Consider the following 13,060-nt stretch of genomic DNA (forward strand, 5'->3'; position numbering starts at 1 on the left):
AAACTCAGACTGAAGTAATTATTTTTCAAGACAAAACTGACTCATCAAACATCACAATTCCAGGCCTGGTTGAATATTCTATACAGTTTAATTGCAGCTCTATGTAAGTCACACCTCATATTACCAGATGTTAGAAGCAGAAATTATCAACCCCTGGGATTTTAAAGAAGACTTGTATGTCTATTCAGGGTCTATTTAGAACCAATATCAAGAGCTGGATTGTAAATAACCCCAAATTAAGCTCCTTATTTGTTGTATTTATTTAGTTTTATTTTGGATAATATGTGGTTCACTTCCGGTTTTTGATTTTATGCTTTTATTTTGATGAGAGCTTCTGCTGTATATATGTCATAGAACAGCAGCTTAACAACAGAAAGAACGGAAGACAAGTTGCAACAAAGTTTTTGATAGTATCCTGTTATCAGCGGCCCCTTGATAGAGGCACAAGGTATGTTTGTTTTGTAAATAAGAAAATTTCTATTATTGATTAATTGAAATTGTGAATTTGTTTTATTGTAGAATAGTGTTTAAGACGTTACCCTCAACTACAATAACTCAAACTAGGATGGTTAAATCACACAGAGACAAGGAGTATGAAGTACTTCTATTTATGTTGATTAAATAGGTGTGGATAGTTGAGAGCCTGCAGGCACGCCCTCCCCAGCAGAGTGATCCAATGGCTCCCTCTGGTGGAGCAGCGAAGAACTGAAAAGGAAACCAAACTAATCCCCACAACCTGGAACCCAACAAGTTCATCAAAACACATCTGGCATTTTACTTTGATTCTTTGATGCATTTTTTGAGGAGTCCTTGAACAAAGTTGGAGTCATAAAATTTTCATCAGGCCAGGCTGGGACTGTCCCTCACTCTGGTCTGGCCAAATAATGTTTGGCGCCAGAGTCATTTCGGAACACCATGTCCATAATTTTAAGTAATTCAGAAAAAGACTGATAACATTTTCTCAAATGCATTGCCATATTATTAAATGTAGGCGTATATTACATTTTTTCTCAGTTGCATTTTTCAGGACAGAACTGAAATTGTTAAAACTAATTGTTCACTCATAAAATCATTGTGTCAGTTGTGCACATCTATAGAACTCTCTTCTAATGGTCTTCACATAACTTCACATAGTAAATTGCTTTAAAAAAGATGAATATTTGAAATTTACATGAGTAAATTTAGATTTTTTTTTTACTTTGATTCGATGTAAAATCAACACAAAATGTGTATGTAGATCCAAATGTAGATGATGGTGTAGAGAAATAAAATTGTGTTAATAGTTAATTATGTTGTTTGGCTGTTTTGCGCTAAAGTATGTTTCCCCCACACACTTTTCAATGGCCTCTCCTGGAACCCATAAATGGTGTCTGGACCCCTGGGGTAGTATTTGTCCAAACACCCTGCAGAGGACACAGAAAAGACAGGTGAGTCACTCAATACCAGCACTCCACACCTAACAGATTATGCACAAACATTTGCTCAGTTTTACCCACCAGTAGCTCATTGCTCTGAGTAACAATTATCCTCCCTCCACAGGCAACCAGCTCACTTGTCAATGAGGAGCAGCTGTGCAGAGCCCAGAACAAAAGGCTACATGCTAATCACTAAAAATACTCAATAAATACTATTATACTATTAAAACTTCTCATGTGCAAATTGTTATGTGCAAATCTCTGCTTAAAGCACAGTGCTAAATAAAGTGCTTGTTAATAAAGTGCAAAAAGTGCTTCTCAAGTGCTATACAGTGACTTAAGTAAAAACAGTCCCAGTAATAAAGCTCTCTTCATTACACAGACCAGCCCTGATATATTGTGTTCTGCAAAACGTGCAGTTCCTTTTGTGTTTATGCTTCCAGCTTACGATACTGTAGATCAGGGGTGCCCAAAGTGGGTCCTCGAGGGCCGACATCCTGCACGTTTTAGTTCTCTCCCTGGTGGTAGTAACAACCTTTTCAGCATGTCAATTGTTCTTCTTAGACCTTCTAATGAGCCGTCATTTGATCCAGGTGCATTAAACCAGGGAGATAACTAAAACATGCAGGATGCTGGCCCTCGAGGACCCACTTTGGGCACCCCTGCATTCGATCCTTCAGTCATTGCAACATGTTCCAGCACTGACACACACACACCAACCTTTCCAACTCTGGGTTTTTGTATGCGAACTGAGCCCTCAACCAAGAAGTTCCCTGTCCTTTCCTTTTCTGTACCGACCACTTGGATCATAGAGACGCAACATCTGTACATGCATGGACATGAAACTGTGTCTGTTTATGAGTATGTATATGCATGTAATCAGAAATTACATACATCAAGTGGTTTCTGGTTTGCAAACTGTGATCAGTTTGACTTTGTGCATGCGTGGCCAATAGACGTATTTTTTGTATTTGTGCATGTTACTGTATCTCTCACAAATCTTAAAATAAAAAAAAAAAAGACAAGATGGCTGTCCTGCGTGAGGCACTTAAATTTTGCAAATGAGACACTTGTTGAAGTTACAGCTTGTGGTTAAGTTAATACTTGTGTAATCTGATTGCAACACTGATTGAAAACACTGACGTTTTCAGGGTCTGTTTTAGTTGTGTGTTTTCTGGCAGAGTGCCTGAAGTGTGTAATAGTTCTACAAAACTTCTTAACCCATGAGGTAAAGACTGAAAAGTGTGCTGATGCTGTCAGTACTGTTTCTCAGAGTCATTCACATTTTGAAGAGTGTTGCACCAAAACTATAGAGCTCAGCGCTCCTGTTGTCTGTCTACTGAGTTCATGTTCTACTGAAATGTCCACAATTTCAAACTGTGCACCAGTTCTGTGGTTTTAAATGTGACTGTTAGCTCTTCTGCTGCAGCAGGTTTGAGTTTGTGGCTAGAATAAGTGCAAAACGCTGTTGGAGGATTTCAGTTTACTATAAGTCGGTGGTTATTGCTGCCAGTGGATTACATCTTGCATCCATGACAGTGCTGAACTAGAATTTCTTTGACAGTATGTTGACAGACACTGCCTGCTTATCATTAGAGAGGTTATCTGTGTCACTCTCAGGGCCAAACTAATACTCAAAGTCTCATAATCATTTTTACCAAGCAAATATTTCAAACAAATCCTTTTAATTTAGCATTAATAAGTGCTGTGTGTAAAAATTTGGCTAAAAAATCATTTTAATTAATTTTGAAAGAAAGCTATAACAAGGCAAAATAAGGAAAATGTGAAGTGCTGTGAATACTCCCTGGATACAAATTCTTACTAGAGAACAGAATAAAAACAACTCCATTTTCTTAACACTTAACAACCAGAAGTTCAAAGCAAAGACACATTATTCACACGTAGCCATGCTACTTCCTGATCCTTAAATAAGCCTTCTGTGTTTCTACTCAGTCCATTCAGAACTCAAGTTATTGGTTGCGTATTATTTAATATCTCACGCTCTTTACTTAAGCTTATTTTATTTTTGATGTAAAGTCTCAACAGAAAGTACCTTAAAGATTGATCGTCCAAGAGCAATAAAATACTTTGGTCTTGGTATATCAAAATAGAAATATCAAAGAGTAATAGTGGGGAAAAAAACAGGTACTGCTCATCTACTGACCACAACCATTCTTACTGAGAAGAATGGTGATGGCAGCACCATGCCATGAGACTAATTTTCTGATGCTTGAACTGGGCAATTAGAGGCTGAGCTGACAGCAGTTAGGTTAAATGAGAAAACCTTGATGAATGTTCTGTAGCGGCAGACTCAAAGTCAGACTTAAAGCCAACTGACCTTCTCTGGAAAAACCTTAAAATATCCGCCTACCAAAGCTGCTCATCTAACGTGACTGAGCTTGAGAGGAAAATACTCAAAGCTGTACTTGTTATCAAAACCTTTGTTGAAGACCTTTCTCATTTTGTAATTCATGGTCATAGCATGTAGAAATTTGAGGAAAATGAGGTTGTAGGTTAAAATACTTTTAAAAGTATAATCAAGAAATTAGAAAATTATAGAATATATGTCCTGCCAATCTAAAAGGTGAGCTGCTGCTCACATCTAATGCTATCAGATATTCATAGCAGAACTTAACTTCCTGGTTTATAAAGACTTTTAAAAACCATATGCACCGTATTCTTCAGGGTCCATACAGAACCCATATCATGAGTTGGATATCATCTAGTGTCCCACTTTTAGTTTAACTTGTTTGTTTCTTTATATTGTTTGAACAGGATATGATTTATTTAGGATAGAAACATTGAACTGCAGTTCAATGACAGCATTTTGGACCCTCCATCCATCCATCCATCCATCCATCCATCCATCCATCCATCCATCCATCCATCCATCCATCCATCCATTTTCTTCCGCTTATCCGAGGTCGGGTCGCGGGGGCAGCAGCTTCAGAAGGGAGGCCCAGACTTCCCTTTCTCCAGCCACTTCTTCCAGCTCCTCCAGGAACCCCAAGGCGTTCCCAGGCCAGCCGAGAGATATAGTCCCTCCAGCATGTCCTGGGTCTTCCCTGAGGCCTCCTCCCGGTGGGACGTGTCCGGAACACTTCACCAGGGAGGCATCCAGGAGGCTTCCTGACCAGATGCCCGAGCCACCTCAACTGGCTCCTCTCGACGTGTTGGAGCAGCGGCTCTACTCTGAGTCCCTCCCGGATGACCGAGCTTCTCACCCTATCTCTAAGGGAGAGCCCAGCCACCCTGCGGAGGAAACCCATTTCGGCCGCTTGTATCTGGGACCTCGTTCTTTCGGTCATGACCCAAAGCTCATGACCATAGATGAGGGTGGGAAAGTAGATCGACCGGTAAATCGAGAGCTTCGCTTTTTGACTCAGCTCTCTCTTCACCATGACGGACCGGTACAGCGCCGCTTCATGGCAGACGCTGCCCCAATCCGCCTGTCGATCTCCCGCTCCCTTCTTCCCTCATTCGTGATCAAGATCCCCAGATACTTAAACTCCTCCACTTGAGGCAGGACAACCCCCCTGACCCGGAGAAGGCACTCTACCCTTTTCCGGCTCAAGACCATGGCCTCGGATTTGAAGGCACTGAGCCTCATCCCGGCTGCTTCGCACTCGACCGCGAACCGCTCCAGTGAGAGCTGCAGATCATGTTCCGATGACGCCAGTTTGACACCAAAGAATTTCAACACACCATAAAAGCAGAACTAAAGAGCATTGATAGAGGTATGAAGTCAACATGTTGTTCTCAATACCAGTTTCCCTTCAGCCTTTATGTGGTGTTAAGACTTTTACAAGATGAACAGAAAAGCACAAAGTCTGGATGGTACGTATGATAACCCGAATGCTTCTTTATCTGCAGCTAGTATAACAGTTATGTATTTTATTTAAACAGCCAACAAAAGAATAAGTTGAGTTAAAGCCAGAATAATGAAAGTGAAAATAACTAGTTTCTTCTCTGTTGAAGATAACCTGAAGTTAGTAGAAACATTTGTTTTGGTTTTTTGTTAATTTCAGAGGAAATTGAAGAAGCTGACTATGTTAATGAGATCGCTGGTGCTGAAGAAAAGATGAGAGCTGCTCCAGGTATAACATTTTAAACTTGAAAAACAATAATAATTATAAAAAAAACTTTTTATAAACTTAGAAAATACATTCAGAGTTGCTGTTGAATTTTGTCCAGATACTAAAACTACACTTAAATTCTTTCCATCAGGTCACACGTTTTCTTCAATCTCTCAGCTTTTCCAACTAGCAGCTTATTGGATGATTCTGTTGGTAGTTATCCCACTTCATATCCACCGTGAGTTTCTTTCAAAAGGTCACATCAAACATTTAAACTTGTTTAATTATCAGCTTCTTGTTACTTAGATTACATTTGACCAAAGCTCTCAGATAATATTCATTTCAACAAACCTCCTTTTAAACACTCGTCAGATGAAATTTTTACTGTGATGCTGTTAATTTTCTGGACTCTGAGTAATATAACATTAGATTTTTATTTGTGATTTGTTTTGTAGAATTCGGATGCAGAGCTTTGCTTATGACATGCAAAATGAGTTCATATATTTTTCAGATTTTAATTTGAGCTGCAGTTTGTAAACACTTGTCAGAATATTAAATAATTTACTACAGATGGTTTTACTCCTCTTACAGTTGAAAAGTATGAGAGCAGCTCAAGGCTTATTAGATCAACAAGTGCAAAAAAATGTAATGAATAATAATGAAGCACATCATCAATATTAATGTTTTTCTTATCATTGTCTCAGTTCACATTAGTGTTGACTTTGAGCTGAATCAGCTGAAGACCAAGGAAGCAGCTTTGATAGAGAAAATTCAAAACCTGACAACAGAACTTGATCAGGTTAAAAAGATAAACCAGGAGCTGCAGACAGAGAAGAAAAACCTCACCGAGCAAATAGAAAGCATGAAGAAAACCTGGAATGAGCAGAACGTCAGTCAAGCTCAGTGGATCATTGATCAATACTGTCCCAAAGACAAAAGTATGTTCAGATCTCTTTGTGGTAAAAGATTAGCTCTGATAATATTTATATTGGCCAGACCAAATGTTTACTCATTGATCTCTGTTGTTTCAGACAGACAGTGTGTTTCTTGTCAGAAAGGTTGGCTTCACTCTCAGTCCAGCTGCTATGCAGTTAATAATGTTGAACCTAAGAATCAGAAAACCTGGGAAGAAGCACGAGAAAACTGCAGAGGAAAGAGTTCAGATCTGACTGTTGTTGGTAATGAAGAAGAAAAGGTAAAGACAGAGCTGGAAACTTATTGTATATATTACAAATACATGTTTAACACAAACTGTTGGTCATTTATGTGAAATAAATATGTAATAATTTTATCTTATTGTTCACAGACATTTCTTAAAGGCAACAGTTGGGTTGATAAGAACATTAAAGGATACTGGATTGGTCTCAGAGCTGAAGGAGGGAGATGGAAATGGATCGATGGAAGTGATCTGACCAATCAGTGAGAGACACATTATCTTTTAACCTAAGTATAAAATAAATCTATCAGCTTGATCTAACTGATGTTTTTCCTTAGAGCCTGGATACAGCAGCCTGCAACTGATGGTCGATGTGTAACTTCTCTCCAGAACCGAGAATGGAAATCAGTGAGCTGTACTGACAAGAACGCGTGGTTCTGTGAGAAGAAGGCTTTATCTGTTTAAAATGAAATATTCAGACTAAAAGAGGTTATAGAAAAATCTAAATGTAAATTTAAGTTTCACTTATATTTTCTCACAAAAGATAAACTATAGTTTATTAACCATAGCAATAAAAATTATATAATTATAATAATTTGTGCATTAACTGAAATAATTAAAGCTGTAAATTTGCTTTGTATAACCACAAATCAAATCCCACCTTCACTGAAAATAATCAATACTCTGAACACAACACCAGAATTTAGAAATAGTAAGTATCTTTAAGTGGCATAAAATATTTTTTATTGTACAACTTTAAAAGACTTTTCTACTGTTTGTGTCAATTTCACATGATATATTCAGATTCATTAAAAGAAACTGAGGGCTGATGTACTTCCTGTTTCCGTAGACAATTGCTTCAGGGTTAATGATTTTTGACCAGCAGGGGGTGCTGCAGTACATTTTAAAAAAGACTGGGGTAATAAAATAATTAGATATTTTTAAATGTTGAAGTGATGTGTCTTTACGATGTATGTGCTTGTTTTTTTAATTATTATTGTGAATAAAACGAAGACAAACTGTACAAATCAGATAAACAGTGGCATTTTAATTCCACAGTTTGGTATTTATATTCCTATTATTTCATAAGAACAATTCCTGATTGTCAAATGAAGCAAAGCAAACCAAAGTGTAATGCGCCAAATAAAACTGAAGTAAAACTAAAACCCAACCCAACAAATTCTCAGATTAACAGAAACTGAGAATTTGCTGGGTTTATGTTGCTGCAGAAAATGAAAATGTATATCTTTGCTTTTTGTCTAATAGTCACAGACATAATTTGTTTTTAATGTGTTTATTTAACAAAACCAGTTTCTCACTCCTGCTCCACTCACCTTACAGTAAAATGTCCTCTAATGCAATTTGTGGTACAGGTTTCTTGATTTGAGACAACTGCAAGTCTCAGAGTTTCAGGTCTGAAGATAGACTGCTGTTAACAAGACCAAGAACTGAAGGACCTGCAGTGAGATAAATTGCATTATCTGGAGAACTTGTTGGTTTTAGATGATTAACCACCTCCTGCAAAAATGACAAGATTGAAAGCTGTGGAGAGCTTTTAATTTTATTCTCCACAAATATCTCTTGAAGGAAAAATTTGGGTTAATAAGAACATTAATGGATACTGGATTGGTGTCAGAGCTGTTGAAGGGAAATGGAAATGGATCTATGGAAGTCATCTGACCAATCAATGAGACACATTATCTTTTATACTGTGTATAAAACAAATCTTGATTTGATGTTTGTTCTTAGAGCCTGGAAACAGCAGCAGCCTGCGACTGATGGTAAATGTGTAACTTCTCTTAAAGCCCTGAATGGACATCAGTGAGCTGCACCGAAGAGAACGGAGGGGAAGAAGGCTTTATCTGTTTAAACATGAAGGATTCAGATTACATGGAAAACCTTCAAATAAAATTAATAGTTTATCATTGATTTTAATATAAATGTCTTAAAATTAATATTAAAATCTACTTTATTTATAGTAGTTATAATAATTTAAGCTGAAAGGTCATTTTGTGAACGCATCCCACCTTTATTCAACCTTCAGCCTAAAGGTACTGGCATATATAAAGTGTCTCTCTCTGCATTTGAAGCTCTCAAAATGTATTTATTTAACACATGTTATGGTATTCTCCAGTTTGTTCCTGGGCCTAATAAATTAGATATTCAGATTAATTAAAAAGAGGCTGAGGACAGATGTGATTCCGGTTTTCTGAAGGTCATTTCTTACATTAGAGGATTTTTGTCCAGCAGGTACTGCATCCTTCTTTCAAAAATGACTGGGCCATGAAATAGATAGATTTTTTTGTAAATGTTCAGTGGTGTCTCATGTTAAATGTTTTGATACATTTAACATGTTTTAATGTTTTAACATTGTTGTTCTGAATAGAACTAATGTCTGGTCAAATTATTTTACTTACATTTTCACACAATTATCTTAATTTTAAAACGAACAGATAATGTCTGTCCCTCAAACTAAGCCAACATGAGATATTTACTGAACATTCATGAAATTATTCTCTATGCCCAGAAAATAAAATCTGTGTGATCATTTCGCTCCTGAAATAACATTTTTGACATCGTAAGTCTAAGAATATAACTTTCATCTTATTTTATTTTTGTTGTTTCTACTCATCACATTCCTCATGCATTGTTTTGATTATTATAACTTTTTACAGGAAGAATTAAAAAAAAAACACAAAAATATATCAAGACAAATATAAAACGATTAAAACTGTATCATTTAAAATTTTACTTTTGCAGAAAACAGCTTTTCTCCCCTGGAACTCTGCATACTTCCCCTGGAAGTATGCAGACTTCAGCAAAGCTGACATCTGCAAATCAAGAGCAATAAAAAACACCTAAACTTTTTCATAAATCTCTCTTCAAGGGGTGATCTGCTCTATGAGTCAGATCCAACCTGCAGAGATGGCAGAGAAAGGAGCTGGTCCCGTAGTTATCAAAAGCAGCAAACGGCCCAAATCAGAAGGTAAGCTCATCTTCTAAATATATTATTCAAAGTAACTCACTCTGCATCTCTACTGTGTTAATTGATGTCAGAAACCTTTCCAAGCAAAGAAGCTATTTTTGCACATCTTCTACATTTGTTTTGTGCTACCAACCTTTTATCATCATTTGTGGGAAGTTTTAAATTAACTGTTACATAGATTTTTTATAATCATGGCTAAATGAACAACCCATCATTCTATTACCTGTGTTTGATTTCGGAAGATAAAAGATGTTTGCAGAAAGAGACTGACAGCATTTTTTGGTTTAGAACGTTTAGTAAAGGTATTTTGAATGAGAGCAGTCAGAATGCAGTCTGATGGCTAATTTTCTAAAAATGTGTTAAAGCGAATATGGTGATAGGTTGTCTTATTAAAAGACATTACCATATTTCACTATAATTATAAGTAATGTGTTTTTTAATCACTAAGTTGTGTAAAGCTCACTGATCTTCTAACCCTCCAGCTAAATATGAGAATGACAGAGAGTACGAAAATGTGGAGAAGAAAAAAGAACCAGCTCAGTGTAAGTAAAAATAAAGCATGAAATATTTAAAGGTAAAATGTAAAAATAAAACAAAAAAAGAAAAACATAACAGACATAGATTTTTGCTGCTAGAATAATTACTCTTCATAAACTCGTGGGAACATTTTTCATCCTTAAAAATTGGGAAGATTTCAAATGTTTTTGTGACTAAAAGTTTTCTGTCTGACTGTAAACATGTTCGGAGGGGAGGAAAAAAAATGTGCTTCATGCTAAAAGAAAGAATTCTGATTCATTTTTTTCCAGAAGGTCAATTCAAATCCTCATGCAGTAATCAAATGCCAATAATTTGTCTAAAGCTACTTTCATTTGTATCTAAAGAAAAACTAATTTTCATCCATGTACTTGAAAATGTGATTTAGATATTTTTTTCCGTCTTAGTACACTGATATATCAAGACAAATAATCCAATCATTGCTGACATTTCTGATTTTTTAACTGCATATTATTTACCAAAAGACAAAAATATTAAAGTTTTATCATAGCTGGGTTTTAAAGTTGTTGTTGTAAAACAACTTCATATTTCAATCTTTTCAGCTAAACCGGATAATGCTGAATATGCTGAAATAGCAGCACAGAATGGAGTTTACCAAACTCTGGACACAACTGGTAAGTTTAAAAAATAAAAAGAAAATGTCATAGAAGTTATCATTTAAAGCAAACTAGTTTGCAGTTTATATACACATCTCTATAAGTTAAGAAAATGGGGTTGCTAAGGCTTTACCCTTCACAGTTTTTCTCATCCTGATACATTGAGTTTCCAGGCAGCAGTAATAGAAGTCAGGTCATGTATATTTAGGGATTTTAAGTTTTTGAATATTGTGTTTCTGTTTTGATCATTTATTTATTGTTCTAGCCATTTTAGTCTATTCCTTTGTGTTACATAATGTATAAATTGATTTTGCCCTTTGTGTTAAGAATTGTTTCTCTTATTTTAATGTTATTCTCTTCGCCTTTGTTAGTACTTCCTTTTTTGGCTCTGTTATTCATTTTCTTCTTCTTCTACCTTGGCATATCCTGCATTATATTTTCAGTATTTGTATTCAGTTCCAGGGTTGATTTATCCACAGCTCATGAATCTTGTCTGTGTTTTGATGAAATTGTAGTTTGCAGTTTTACAAAAGAGGGAAACTCAAAGGTTTGCCATTTGAATGTATGCTATAGTGTGAGAACTCTGTTGGACCCAGCTGCACATTGTCCAAGCTGGCCAGTGCCTACAAATAAGCAGATTGCTGTATGCAAACCGTCATGATGCAATAAAAGTGTTTCAATTTCAGCTTTGCAAAATACACAAATTTCTATAAGGCTGAAAAATCATCTCATTCTAGCACTAAAACTTTTTATTGAAAAACATGAGGGTTTTTTTTGTTTGTTTTTTTCCAAAGTGGCGTGTTTCCATTATGGAAATACATTTTCATAATTCCAATTTGCACAATTTTATGGTCAGTCCTTGTTGTTTTAATCTCTGTAGGAATGAAATCAGACAAGCCAGCAGAAAGAAATCACTCTTATCAGCGGCTGGCCTGCTGTTTTGGGACTCTGTGTGTCATTTTGGTCCTGATCATCATTGGAGTCTGTGTTTATTGTGAGTATATTAATATAAGAATGCCATAAATTTGTTTATTTCTTTTGAATCTCACAATCTCAATTTGTTAACATGTTTCAGAGTTCATTCTTTGACAAAGAAAAATACATAAATGTAATTGCAGTACATTGTTTAGTTCAATCAGCTAACAGATTGAGTACTTATTTCAGTTAGACATAATTTTTAGAAGCAGCATATTTTGTTGTACTTTTCTAAAGTTTGTTTAACCTAAAGTGGTACAGAAAGATTCAAATTTATAATACAAAAAAATTAAAGAAATTAAAATTGCAATAACAGTTTTTTTTTTTGTTTTTAATGAAGCAATTTTTACTTTGTATTTGCAACAGTTCGTGAGAGCGCTGCAAGTGAACTGAACCAGCTGAAATCAAACCAAAAGATTCTCCTGCAGGAGAATCTTATCCTGACTGACCTGAACAACAAACTCAGTTCAGACAATGACAACCTGACTTTGGTTTCTATGGCCTTAAAAAACAACATCACCGTACTGACTGCAGAGAATCACAACCTGAAGTCGCTTAATGAGGAGCTGAAGGAACAAAGGAAAAACCTCACAGAAATAATAGAAACCTGGAATGAGCTCAATGTCAGTCGAGCTCAGTGGAGCATTGATCAATACTGTCCTAAAAATAATGGTATGTTGAGATCTTAGACAAACAGTTTATGTTGAACTACAATATTATTTTCAAAACTAACTAATAACATTATGGTGTCACATTTATTTTTTTGAACACTTTTATTTCAGGGAGAAGTTGCACTTCTTGCCAGAGTGGCTGGAATGATCACATGTCCAGCTGTTATGCATATGTTGACTATAAACCCCCTAATCAGAGAACCTGGGAAGAAGCACGAGAAGACTGCAGGAGAATGAATTCAGATCTGACTGTTGTGTCTAATCAGGCTGAAAAGGTAATTGAAGAACTATGGACCAGCTTTAATTAATTGAAATGTCCACTGACTAAAACAAGTTTATTTTGCAATATTTCTAAGTGCTCAATTAATTTTCACTGAATGTAAAGACAGAGAATCGTGAAAAGTTTAAACTGGTCTGATTTTCCATTATTCTCAGGATTATGTCAATTCAATCAGTAATGGTTCAAGTGGCATTAATGGATACTGGATTGGTCTCAGAGCTGTAGGAGGGAAATGGAAATGGATTGATGGAAGTGATCTGACCAATCAGTGAGAGACATTATTTATTAAACTTTGTGTAAAACAAATGAATCAGCCTTGATCTAACTGATGTTTTTTCTTAGACCATGGA

The 13,060-nt window shown here is 36.0% G+C and overlaps 2 protein-coding genes and 1 long non-coding RNA gene across 4 annotated transcripts in view; 2 read left to right on the top strand and 1 right to left on the bottom strand.

Annotated features, from left to right (window-relative positions):
- Window positions 1-5,063: 5,063 nt before the first annotated feature.
- Window positions 5,064-7,684, top strand: LOC103153682 (C-type lectin domain family 4 member G-like). 2 transcript variants are annotated; one of them, XM_016662097.1, is made up of 7 exons: window positions 5,064-5,152; window positions 5,444-5,512; window positions 5,643-5,729; window positions 6,196-6,429; window positions 6,523-6,686; window positions 6,798-6,910; window positions 6,986-7,684. In XM_016662097.1, the coding sequence occupies exons 2-7, from the start codon at window positions 5,497-5,499 to the stop codon at window positions 7,110-7,112; spliced, it is 741 nt and encodes a 246-aa protein (XP_016517583.1). In that variant the 5' UTR covers window positions 5,064-5,152; window positions 5,444-5,496; the 3' UTR covers window positions 7,113-7,684. The 2 variants fall into 2 exon arrangements, with proteins under 2 accessions (XP_016517583.1, XP_007574756.1); XM_007574694.2 differs by lacking the exon at window positions 5,064-5,152 and adding an exon at window positions 5,159-5,252.
- Window positions 7,685-9,223: 1,539 nt separating this feature from the next.
- LOC103153697 (asialoglycoprotein receptor 1-like) lies at window positions 9,224-13,020 on the top strand. Its single transcript, XM_016662092.1, has 7 exons — window positions 9,224-9,633; window positions 10,116-10,175; window positions 10,731-10,802; window positions 11,665-11,778; window positions 12,126-12,431; window positions 12,542-12,705; window positions 12,866-13,020. Exons 1-7 carry the CDS (start codon window positions 9,549-9,551, stop codon window positions 12,980-12,982), a joined length of 918 nt encoding a protein of 305 aa, XP_016517578.1. The 5' UTR covers window positions 9,224-9,548; the 3' UTR covers window positions 12,983-13,020.
- Window positions 12,232-13,060, bottom strand: part of LOC107833296 (uncharacterized) — a 25,897-nt gene continuing 25,068 nt past the window's right edge. The window contains exon 3 of the long non-coding RNA XR_001659013.1: window positions 12,232-12,304. This is a non-coding gene — a long non-coding RNA (uncharacterized LOC107833296). The remainder of the gene's footprint in view (window positions 12,305-13,060) is intronic.

Source organism: Poecilia formosa, unplaced genomic scaffold (genome assembly GCF_000485575.1).
Source record: "Poecilia formosa unplaced genomic scaffold, Poecilia_formosa-5.1.2 Scaffold359, whole genome shotgun sequence".
In the NCBI taxonomy this organism is placed as follows: Eukaryota; Metazoa; Chordata; class Actinopteri; order Cyprinodontiformes; family Poeciliidae; genus Poecilia; species Poecilia formosa.

Bases quoted from the DNA above. Each gene is read 5' to 3' on its own strand.
- LOC103153697 (XM_016662092.1), top strand. From the start codon at position 9,549: ATGAGTCAGATCCAACCTGCAGAGATGGCAGAGAAAGGAGCTGGTCCC. The intron at 10,803-11,664 runs GTAAGTTTAAAA...TAATCTCTGTAG, and splicing joins CCAAACTCTGGACACAACTG to GAATGAAATCAGACAAGCCA. The intron at 12,432-12,541 runs GTATGTTGAGAT...CTTTTATTTCAG, and splicing joins ATACTGTCCTAAAAATAATG to GGAGAAGTTGCACTTCTTGC.
- LOC103153682 (XM_007574694.2), top strand. From the start codon at position 5,225: ATGAACAGAAAAGCACAAAGTCTGGATG. The intron at 6,687-6,797 runs GTAAAGACAGAG...TATTGTTCACAG, and splicing joins TTGGTAATGAAGAAGAAAAG to ACATTTCTTAAAGGCAACAG. The intron at 6,911-6,985 runs GTGAGAGACACA...GTTTTTCCTTAG, and splicing joins GGAAGTGATCTGACCAATCA to AGCCTGGATACAGCAGCCTG.